This window comes from Toxorhynchites rutilus, chromosome 3 (genome assembly GCF_029784135.1).
Source record: "Toxorhynchites rutilus septentrionalis strain SRP chromosome 3, ASM2978413v1, whole genome shotgun sequence".
Lineage (NCBI taxonomy): Eukaryota > Metazoa > Arthropoda > Insecta > Diptera > Culicidae > Toxorhynchites > Toxorhynchites rutilus.
This window is the reverse complement of record NC_073746.1, coordinates 87,020,467-87,031,761: the sequence shown is the minus strand read 5'-3', so window position 1 is coordinate 87,031,761 and position 11,295 is coordinate 87,020,467. Positions and strand designations below refer to the sequence as shown.

The 11,295-nt window shown below is 38.3% G+C and overlaps 1 protein-coding gene across 1 annotated transcript; it reads right to left on the bottom strand.

Annotated features, from left to right (window-relative positions):
• Positions 1-1,443: 1,443 nt before the first annotated feature.
• On the bottom strand, positions 1,444-2,590 carry LOC129778836 (dynein axonemal assembly factor 6). Its single transcript, XM_055785957.1, has 2 exons — positions 2,217-2,590; positions 1,444-2,163 (listed from the first exon to the last, which is right to left on the bottom strand). Exons 1-2 carry the CDS (start codon positions 2,329-2,331, stop codon positions 1,652-1,654), a joined length of 627 nt encoding a protein of 208 aa, XP_055641932.1. The 5' UTR covers positions 2,332-2,590; the 3' UTR covers positions 1,444-1,651.
• Positions 2,591-11,295: the final 8,705 nt, after the last annotated feature.

Genomic DNA, 11,295 nt, shown 5'->3' with positions numbered 1-11,295 from the left:
GACATCTTCTGAGGGGGGAACGCGTTTAAGCGACTTCCCAGCCCCCGTTGTAGCTAGTGAGGAGGAAACAGTAGTTTCAATCTCCATGTCAACATGACCTTCTGCCATTACGGCAGATATAAAATAATATAATTTTTATTTTTTTTTTGTATTTCTAAACCTAATATATACCAAGCGTATAATATATACCTAAATCGCACACCAATGCGAATGAAATGAAGCGGTGTCTCAATCGAACCGCGTGGCAATCGCTCGGCACAGATGCAACGGTATATCGCACCACAACACGATGATGGAATCGATGACGATGCTAAAGCACACACAGCGATGATACGGCACACGCACCGCGTCCGCCGTGGAGGACTTCTTCCTCACGCTGGTAGTGATTACTGCTCTCCTCACTCGCGCAATAAAGAGAACCCCGTTAGGGCGAAATAACTTCACCAGCCACGAACTGATAACGGTATAATCTCCACTTTATAATAGACGCGAACAAATTTGCGACCGATGTCTTCGGACTGCGCGAGCTGAATGAAGGAATTTGATGTTCGTTTCAATTTTCAGAAAACTTAGGATTTCTCGAAAAATTAAAACGACTTTAAACAGTTTTGTCATCGAGAGCGAAAGCTGAGTCGAAACCCGTACTTAAGTTGTGATTTTCAATACTACAGAAATTCCACCATTATTTGTGTCTTTGACCGACGGATTTTAAGGAATAAATTGATCGATCTCTGCCAGCTCAGTCTTTTTATCGATGAATACAGAGTACTCAGGGTGGGAGTAAAGTTTAAAAAATCTTGTAAAAACAGATCTCATTCAATTTAAACTATAAACATGAATGTTGTACTTTAAAAAATATTAAACGCGTTAACGTGGACATTATCTAAAGCCCCTCCTCCCTCACCATGGACAAGCGTGGACATTTTCGTAACCCCTACCCCCCCTAAAGTTGTCCACGTGGTATGTGGACAGCCCCTAACTTATGTTTGCGTTTGATTGATTCAGAGAAAAATAAATACATATCTGAATAGTTTTGGAAATAAAATTGTCAATCGCTGTCAACTTCGTTTCGTGAGTTTGATCGAACTATAAATCTATTAAATGGTCTCCTATTCATGTAGCATTTGGACAATTTGGATTTGGATATCATATCATTTTATATTCCAAACATCAGTGATCCAATGAAATGTTAAATTTGGCCGAAAAGTTGTTTCAAATACTTCTTCTATTTTCCACATCCTGAAATACACCCAGGTTTTTTACTCGGGTTTTCACGCATTTTTTACCGCGTTTTTTACGAGATTGTTTTGGGCGAATTTCCTCAGAGCATATGACGGAAATTAGTGCTTGTGACGGATATTGGTGTCGTGGAGATCAAGGAGATAACATCTGGGTCAAGTGATGTTAATTTCACTGCTTTATTCCTGTTTCCTGTCCAATTTATTATAGTCGACTACTCATTTACAGTAGGAAGTCTAGCATTTCTCTTACCCACCATACAATTCCGTAAAAACAATTGAAAGGTTGTATATCCATCGTTTATTAAATACACATTCCAACAAGTGCCGGCGTTGCCTTCACATGTCGCTAGCTATAATTGCGCTTAATTTGTGCCACTTCACGCGAACTAGCGGCTTTGTTGCAAACGAGTTCAAAAGTTGACAAAGTCGAATTCGCGCACCATCTTCAACGTGAGCTTCAGAATTTTCTCCTCCGAGAGCCAGGCGGCGTTGCCCTTATCAGGGACGATTTTATGCGGTAGTGTCAGATCCAGATAGTACTTAGGTGACTTGACAATTATTTGTTGCTCCAGAACGGTAAGGTCTATGTTATGTATTCCAGCTGTTTCCCCGTTAAGGAAGATGTCGATGATCATGCTTTCACAACTAGCTGTACCGGGGGTTTTACCACTCATTTGCAGAAATAAATCCTCTGTGCCTACGGTTTGCTTGTAGGAAATCTTGAAGTCCGGCCGAGGGCGAAACTCTAGCAGCTTTTCACATTCCAGTTCCTCCCGGCGCTCCCATTCTTCAATGGTTTTGGGTTCATCAGCATTGGTTTCCTGCAGAGGAGAATAAGAGCTGTTTTTTATGTGTTCATCAGGATTCCCGTCACGTTTTTTCTTCGTCTTAGAATGTGTGTTCGTGCCGATATCTCCAGGACCTGAAAAGACAAAATATGATGAAATTATTCTCATTGAAAATTTTGCAACATACCTAATTGTCGATTTGCAGCATTGTCTTGGATCTCATCTTCAGAGTCACTATCCTCATTATTGGGTGTGAACAGATTTTTTAAAAGCCTGATATTCTCAGCACCCATCAACGACATCTTGCATTGATTAGATTTGTCAAAACACAATTGAAAGCGATCTTCAATCAATGATGAACGAAGTGAACAATCATATTATGATGTCTAAATTTTGTATCGATCACACACTACACCGAGCATTGCTCGGTTACCAAGACCACTGGGTGGAATAAAGCTGTTGTTAACGGCAACCTCCGCCGCCCACTGTGGTATGCCCTCGTTATTCATTCCGAGCCCGTATCGGTGGGGAATACTAATTCACTAACGCAAGTGGCAGTGCGATTCCGAACCCTTTCTCGGGTCACATAAATAATACGCACTTTTCAATGGAGGATGATTTTCGAGAACGAACGCTTGAATAAATGAGCCTGCTTAATTTTGGACGTAAATAGGAAACTGAATCTCTGAGCTTTTTAATTCACACAGTCCGTAATACCGTTCTGAATCATATTTCGGACGCTTAACTCATATGATGCAGAAAACAGGTCTAAACTTTATGCATAGGTATTATTTGGTTGATATTTTTAATAAATTAGTTCAATATGCTTTTAAGCTTTCTACTTTGGTACCTATTTGATCGGAAACATTAAAAAATCATCGAATAAAATGCATTTCAAATGAAGCGAATAAAAATCAAACTTCGGACACTAAATCAAATTTCGAACAGATTGAATTCAAATTTCGGACACTTTATTTTGTAATTTTTTGAACGAAAATTACATTACACTTGATTATATTCTATAGTCAACTGCGAAACACTTACCAAGCAATCACAGTAAACTGTTAACGATGATGAAAACTGATGAAACACGGGAGAAATTTAAATATTGATCAACGGGTAAATGCTACGTGCTCACGCTAAGCAAACGTCAAACACAAACGATAGTGAGTGTTGATAGATTTTTGCCGATTATGCTATAATTCAAAGGTAGTTCTCATATGAAATGATAGTGAAACCAAACGATTACTCTAAAGAAGCAATTGTGATATTAATTTTATAGTTATATCATCAGTGCATTAAGCATTTCAAGATATTAGAACAAAGTGTCCGAAACATGATTCAGAACAGTATAAATGAAAATGAAAATATTCAAAAAAGATTTATTTTCCTTATGTTGGTTGCTTATCGACAAATACTTATTTCGAAGCTTGCATTCCAGTCATTGGGTATTGAAATCTTAGATTAAGGGCTCTATTCTGTACAGTGACTCACTGTACGTCGAGTCGAACCAAACCGTGCATCACAGAAGTTCCAAGTTTTGTAACGTCATTGAAGTATGACACGGAACACATTGGAGACAGGGCCGTTGTCATATTTGTTAACACGTTGAGCCCCGCGCAGGTCCTGTAGAATCGACACAGAATTTTTGTTGACTGACAACGGGCTTTTTGTTAGATGAGCTTTGGTCACTGGGGCTGACAGTTAAAAAAGTGACTTAAAGACTATCAAATACGACTACTTTTAGTCGACTTTTTGACTATATTCTTTTTCGACGTAGGATTACGTCTTTCGGGAACATATTAGGGGAACAAAATGGAAAACAAAAAATCGATCGCAAAAAAACAATTTGAAACGCTTATTACTCAATCATTTTATGGTGAATTTATGAATTTTTGCGTCAATTGATTTCGGCAGTCCATAACAATTTAAAACATCGAAAAGAATACTATATACAGGGCGGACTCGATCATATACAGTTTCGGATTTAGTTTTTCACTGTGTATAATCAAATCCTGTAATAATCGAGTCAAAATACCATTTTTTTAATGGTATTTTATACGCATATTTTTCGTTTTGTGAATATAAAAGGAGAATTGAGTTTTTGATTCATCCAATTAAAGTCATAAAATGCCTTTCTCATATAAAAAATACGAATACATTCAGGAGGTGATAAAGGACAATATTTGATGAAAAATATTCTTCTACGCAAATGTTTGAATTTCAACAATGACATGGTTATAGAACTTTTTTTTTTGTTTTGGACTCTTTTGCCTCAAACTGGCTCTACATTAAAAAGTACGCTACAGAAGATAATTAAGTTGCTTTCATTTGAAAGATGAGAAAAACCAGTAGAAGATATAGTTGTGAAACATGTAAATTAGTGAATCTAAATAATATTTTAGAAGTGAAAAACTTCAAAGTTAGTAATTTTGAATTTGTTATTATGAATTTTATCATTAAAATTCATATTAAACTTGATTGTTTCTATCAATCAAATAAAAGCTTTCCAATTGCTGTGCAATTTGTTCTTCGACACTCAATTTGTAATTTCGCTGCAATATCGATATAAACAATTTTCGCATCAATCGATTTGGGAACTCCATAACAATTCATCACAATGAATAAAGTAATATATTATATGAAACCAACTATCAAACAATTAAAAAACCTCAACCATTATCCAATCGGAAAACCCTCGTTCTAATTTATCGATTTGTAAAAACAATCATTGTTCTCACATCCACTTCACCTGCACTATGTAGAAATTAAAATACAGGACTGTATAATGAAATAATATTTGAAAAATTTGAGAAATAATGTTTGATTTTCTGCTGATATGCGTCGCATATGTTACATTTTTCTGAAAACCGAGAATTCAGTTTCAGTTGTTGTTTTTGTTTTGGTGTGTTTAAGTGTAGATTCTAAAATCTGCGTAATTCAATACAATATCATCTCTGAGAATCCAATCATGTTGTAGTGGTAATATGTCCTCTTAGACTTTTCGTCAATGACCTTTCCCAAGGCTAGAGACGAATGAACTGAGAAAGTTTAAAGTCTCTTTAAAATCTTTCCTTCCCTGAATTTCATCATTGCGCTCTGGTACTCCGACTAAGAAAGTGATGCCTCCACTCCCTGAAGAGTTTACAAATAGAGAATTATAATATAGAATTTACAAATAGAGTTTTCTATAAAAGAGTTTACAGATTGGTTATCTGCTTTTTTCGACGTCGTTAATCATCTCATCGCCCATTGGTGTTGCTTCGCCGTTGCTCAGCGGTATTATTCCCCCGTCGCTGTTGGCGTCACTTGCGGAAGATAGACACTTTTTCTGGCGTCATTTTCCTCGGTCTACACTTGGAGAGAAGAAGAGAAAAAAGAAGACATCCACCTGAGGTTCTTCAATCGCTATGATGGTTTGGTGGCTTGGCTGTCGGCGGTGCCCGTTGCTGGTGGTGGCCACCTCCCCTGGCATTTCCGTTGCTTTTCCTGGATCCCGCTCACTGGTCCCTACACACAAAGTTAATTCTAAGCACATGTTATGGCATCCCAATTTATTACATTAAATGAGCTGAAAAATAACAGAAAATGTACTACTCCCCAATACATGTATATCATTTGTGTAATATATATGAGCGAGCAAAAAAGGAGACACATTTAAAGGGTGTGTCACATCAAATTGCTCACGGAAAAAACGCTGTAGAAATTCGCCCAGTAGACCGATCCTTTTGAAAATTTTAGACAGTAAAATAAAAACTATTAAACAACTTTTGGCATTTTCTTTTTATTCATACTTCGAGCCCAAGCCCGTATGCTCGCACCTTCCTCTTTACCCCGTCCATAAGGTTCTGTACAACGTCAGGTTGTAGTTTTTTTTTTTTTTGAACAGAAATCCATTTTCTCTTGAAGTCCGCCTCCGATTTGACAACTTTTGGGTTCTTCCGGAGGGCCTGCTTCATAATCGCCCAATATTTCTCTATTGGGCGAAGCTCCGGCGTGTTGGGCGGGTTCATTTCCTTTGGCACGAAGGTGATCCCGTTGGCTTCGTACCACTCCAACACGTCCTTTGAATAGTGGCACGAAGCGAGATCCGGTCAGAAGATGGTCGGGCCCTCGTGCTGCTTCAATAGTGGTAGTAAGCGCTTCTGTAGGCACTCCTTAAGGTAAACCTGCCCGTTTACCGTGCCGGTCATCACGAAGGGGGCGCTCCGCTTTCCGCAAGAGCAGATCGCTTGCCACACCATGTACTTTTTGGCAAACTTGGATAGTTTCTGCTTGCGAATCTCCTCCGGAACGCTGAATTTGTCCTCTGCGGAGAAGAACAACAGGCCCGGCAGCTGACGAAAGTCCGCTTTGACGTAGGTTTCGTCGTCCATTACCAGACAATGCGGCTTCGTCAGCATTTCGGTGTACAGCTTCCGGTCTCGCGTCTTCCCCACCATGTTTTGCCTTTCGTCGCGGTTAGGAGCCTTCTGAACCTTGTATGTACGCAGGCCCTCCCGCTGCTTGGTCCGCTGGACGAATGAACTTGACAAATTCAGCTTATTGGCGACATCCCGGACCGAACTTCTCGGATCACGTCTAAACTGCTTAACTACGCGCTTGTGATCTTTTTCACTGACGGATCATCCATTTTTGCCGTTCTTCACCTTCCGGTCGATGGTTAGGTTCTCGAAGTATCGTTTTAGTACTCTGCTGACCGTGGATTGGACGATTCCCAGCATCTTACCGATGTCCCGATGTGACAACTCCGGATTCTCGAAATGAGTGTACAAGATTAATTCACGACGCTCTTTTTCGTTCGACGACATTTTTCCAAATTTACAAAAAATTGACAGTGAAGCATGGCCAACGTGATCTATACACTCTTATCTGATTATAAAACCAAAGCTGAAGATATAATTCCTAAAAATTAAATTTCTACAGCGTTTTTTCCGTGATGCAATTTGATGTGACACACCCTTTAAATGAAAGCATATGAAAGCTTTTCGTATAGTTTGCCAAATACACGGCCCAGACAGAAAAAGTTCATGTTCTTCTTTATCCTCTTAGAAAACACTTTCCAACTTGGTGAGGTGTAATATTATCACGCTTCCATATAACAGCGCTGGCAGCTATATGGATAGCGTGGTCGTGTGAAATAGCTTTGCCATCCAGCCGGCCTTGGTTCGATCCCCATTGACGTCGTATGGACTTTTTTTTGCACAATCCTTAATGAAATGAGAAAAGAAAACAGAAAGAGATGTCTGCTCGCATACATAAAAACCATTTTTAAGCTTTTAAAACAACTCATTATTTGCGCATTTGACCCTCCAGCACACGAAATGGCATCATTTCTGCCGAAGATGAAATGTTTTCAGCCAACGCTAGTTTGGGTGTACCAATGCCCGGAGGTCCCCGTTGCCCTACTACTGGTTGGCGGTGTTTACCGGAGGAATGCACATTTTTTCTTCGGTAAGTGAAAAACTTTTCATCTAGGGACTAGCGAGGTAAAGACGCACAATGAGCGTAGAGATGTGTTCATCGGTGATTTATCTACTGGATTGGTCTGGTGTACTTTGTGATTTTCCTCAAGTGATTGTGATTTTTACTCCTGATGTTTGTGATATCGGAGACCCTTAACCGAACATTTCTTCAGGGTCTCTTAGTAGTTTTTTCTAAGTGGATTCACAACCTAAGTGCTTTGTCGTTTGTTCCCCGTCCTTGTAGGACTATGTATTACATTAAGGGTGTCAAATCAGAAAACAGGTTACGTTTTTATGAAATAAAGTTAACGTTAATAACTATTTTTGCTGCGAACGGATTTAACGATTTGCATACCAATCGAATCGGAAGATTTGTTTGATATGCTATACATTACAATCCCATAGTCTGTATATGGTTTAAATTGTCCAACATTAATTTGTCCAATTCTGTCCATTTGTGTATTTCCCGAACAGAGCTGTCGATAACGGGCAACTTATGCAGCCGCTAGAATAGAAACAACGAAGGGGGATAGCGAATAGAGAATATTGGCGAAGTAAACTCCATCCTTGCATAGTAAATAAGGTGTCGCTAGCGTATAAGTATTGCATCTCCTCTGAGGAAAATTCTCAGAATCTTTCTGTGCCCGATAAAACAATTTTTTCATAAACGGTCATTTTCGCAATGTTTCATTTTTATCGCTGCAACTGTGTGCATCGGTTAGACGCGTAATTGATGCTTGTTGAATGGCGATGCACGGAAGATGCCTCTCGTTAAATACTCAGTGCAATGCGTGCATTGATATAAAGAAACAAATTGTGACATTGTATTGTTCTCGCAAAGGCAAGAAAGAATCGTTTTTTCTCGAAATGATTCTACAAAACCACGCAAGCTATTAAACCTTTTCAGGAACCCCGGAATGTTTTACTAAAAAGTTATTTATGGAATTTCGACGTCTTCGCAAATAATATCCGGAATGATAAACCAAAAATTGATAAAAAGATTGCGTAGTCCTACGTTCTAAGCGGTCGTGTCTCGGATACAACCCCTCGAATGTTTTCTAAGTGGATTCACAACCTGATGCTGTGTCCCCCGCCGTTTTTTTGTCGCCTGCCGTTTTTTGTTTGTTTAGGTGTATTTAATAACAGATGTAAAACCTGCATAATTTATTATACTATTATTTCTGACAATTCAATTAAAATGTGGTGATTTTTACTCACAATATCATGTCGCATACATCTATGTAGCTCGGTAGATATTTTAAACATATAGTGTTTTCTAAGTGGAATCGCAGTCTTTAGTGCTGTGTCCTTTGTCCCCCGCATCTCCGAATCCCCAAATTTAACGCAGAATTACGTCTTCCGGGAGAAAATTTGAAAAACGAAAATCAATTGCATTGTAAAAAATGTCCAATTTCTCAGTCATTTAATGATGTGTTAATGAGATTTTCATACATTCAAAATTAACATGCAACAGATAGCCTAGCGTAATCCTACGTCAACTATGCGATCGTGTCTTGGACACAACCTTCCAGTATATTTTATCAAAAAAATATCCTTGGAAGATTGGAAGACTGACACTGACATTGTGCCAGTGCTCTCCGTTGAGTGCCCTTTCGCTCTCTTAAATATTACCGACTGTAAAACGCAACGATAATGGTACGAGATTCAACATGTTAACTCTTTGCGGAGACTCAACATGTTAACTTTCATACGACCGCAAAGGGTTAAGTATAATCCCTGGATATGGGGTTCAATGTCAACGGATGCACAGAAGTCGACATTCACAAAAGTTTGCATTTGCAATGAAGGGATTGTACTCTTTTTTTTCAGATTTATACGCTAACAGACAGTTTAAACCACTTCAAACCTTCGCGTGAGAGGTACCGAAGTGTGAAGAGGGTTGTAAGCATTATGTGAATAAAAAGGACCATTCAGTTCGAGTGCCGCTCCGAGGCCATTGTTACCAACTGCTTTATGGTTCTGTAACTGAATCATGGACTCCTTAACTTCATCCATCGTTGAAGATAGTACCTTGTCGGTGTCGGGTGTCGACTACCTGCAAAAACCTTGAAAATCAGGGAAAACACTTCAGGGAAAATCAGGGGTTTTTGGAGTAACGTTTCATTACTAAAAGTCATGACAATAATTTTGCTTTTCGCAAAAACTGTATTCCTGATTCTGCCACATTTCCTAGCAAAAAAAAATGAAAGATCAGAATACAATTTGAATTAAACTCAATTAAGAAGTAGAACAGGAACAAAAACTATACGAGGATTTCTATGTTCCAAAAATTATTTAGACATATATGAAAGTCAGGATTAGTTAAAATAACATGACAATGACAATTTCGTTTATAATTGAGAATAAAAAAAAAATCGATTCCAGCTTTCACATTTTTTTCGAATGTCTCCAGCTATTCAAAAAAATTGGTTGGCATCTCTGCGTCACATAAGCATCTCTTGGAACAATACATTCCAAGCTTTAACCAGATCGGTCTGTTTCTTTATATTTGGCATTCGTTTGGCACGACATAGACATCTTAAGTTTTTTTGTTTATCACGACATAACACCAGATCATGCCTCAGCAGTTGTGGTCGCAAAATTAATAGAAATAGGGTTCCAACTGTTTCACATCCCCCGTATTCTTCAGACTTGGCTCCCTCGGACTCCGAGGTGGTGATTGCAGAAACGAATGGCTATTTTTCAGACTTGGACAAATTCTATTGTTCGGAAGGGAGCAACAAACTAGAGCCGTGTTGGACGAAGTGTATAAGTCTGAAAGGAGACTAAAGTTTGTCCCAAACAATTAAGTAGTTTTTATTTTTGCACGGATTTTTCAAACAACCCTCGCATAATGATCATAATAATGATCAGCATAATAATAAAAATAACAACCGGAAAATATTGAACCACGAAAAGATCTAGTCTCATAATGGGGTGTAGTAATACTATCTATGAAAAATGAATTGATCGCCAATATCATCGTTTTCGACAGCGTAAAGACTAGATTTAAAAAATGGTAATCTTACATTAGTATTTTTCAGTTTTAATAGTTTTAATATGAGTCCTTGTCTTCATTAATCAAATGATGTCCAACAATGTAGTCATAAGCATCACATGATTAGTAATTTTTCCTCTTCTGCTGGCCCAAAATGCTGAATAAAAAATTAATGGCACGGTGGTCCTCAGTGTTGCAATAAACTAGCATATTAAGGAACGACAAAGTGATTTAAATGGCTCAATTAAATTGAAGATTTGTTTAACAAGTTTTCACCGTCTCTGCTGTGAAATATCGAATTCCATATAAAAGCCATCATCATCTACGGCGAAATGGTGGCACTAAATATGGATCAAGTGTAAATTTAAGTGAATTAAATCTTCCAAGTAACACTTCTTCACTTCCGACACAACGCAAGCGCCAAGTACTGGCTGACCCCGGTTTCGTTCGCGCCCACAAGCAGAATTCAAGAGCATCTGATTTATTTGATATACTTCCATAGCAGGGTAGAAGGTGAGTTATTGCGAATTTATACTTTTCTTGTGGTGACAATGCTGTCATAGCATATGTCTCATTTCAGCACAGTCAACCGTTTGCTACACTGGACATGAACGTCATCGTTCCTATCGTACCTATGCAATAGTAATAATAAGCAATGTTTTGCTAACTTGTTCAAATTATCGTTTTATTTTTGTTAGTAGCTTTTCATATATAAATACATTTTATATAATATACTATCCTTTTTTTCGATTTCTTAGTTCCGTTACTCACGATTCATTCTTTTCTTCTCTTCTGTTTCTTCT

Excerpts from the sequence above, each read along its gene's own strand:
- LOC129778836 (XM_055785957.1), bottom strand. The coding sequence starts at position 2,331 with ATGTCGTTGATGGGTGCTGAGAATATCAGGCTTTTAAAAAATCTGTTC. Across the intron at positions 2,164-2,216 it reads TGCTGCAAATCGACAATTAG|GTCCTGGAGATATCGGCACG; the intron begins GTATGTTGCAAA and ends TTGTCTTTTCAG.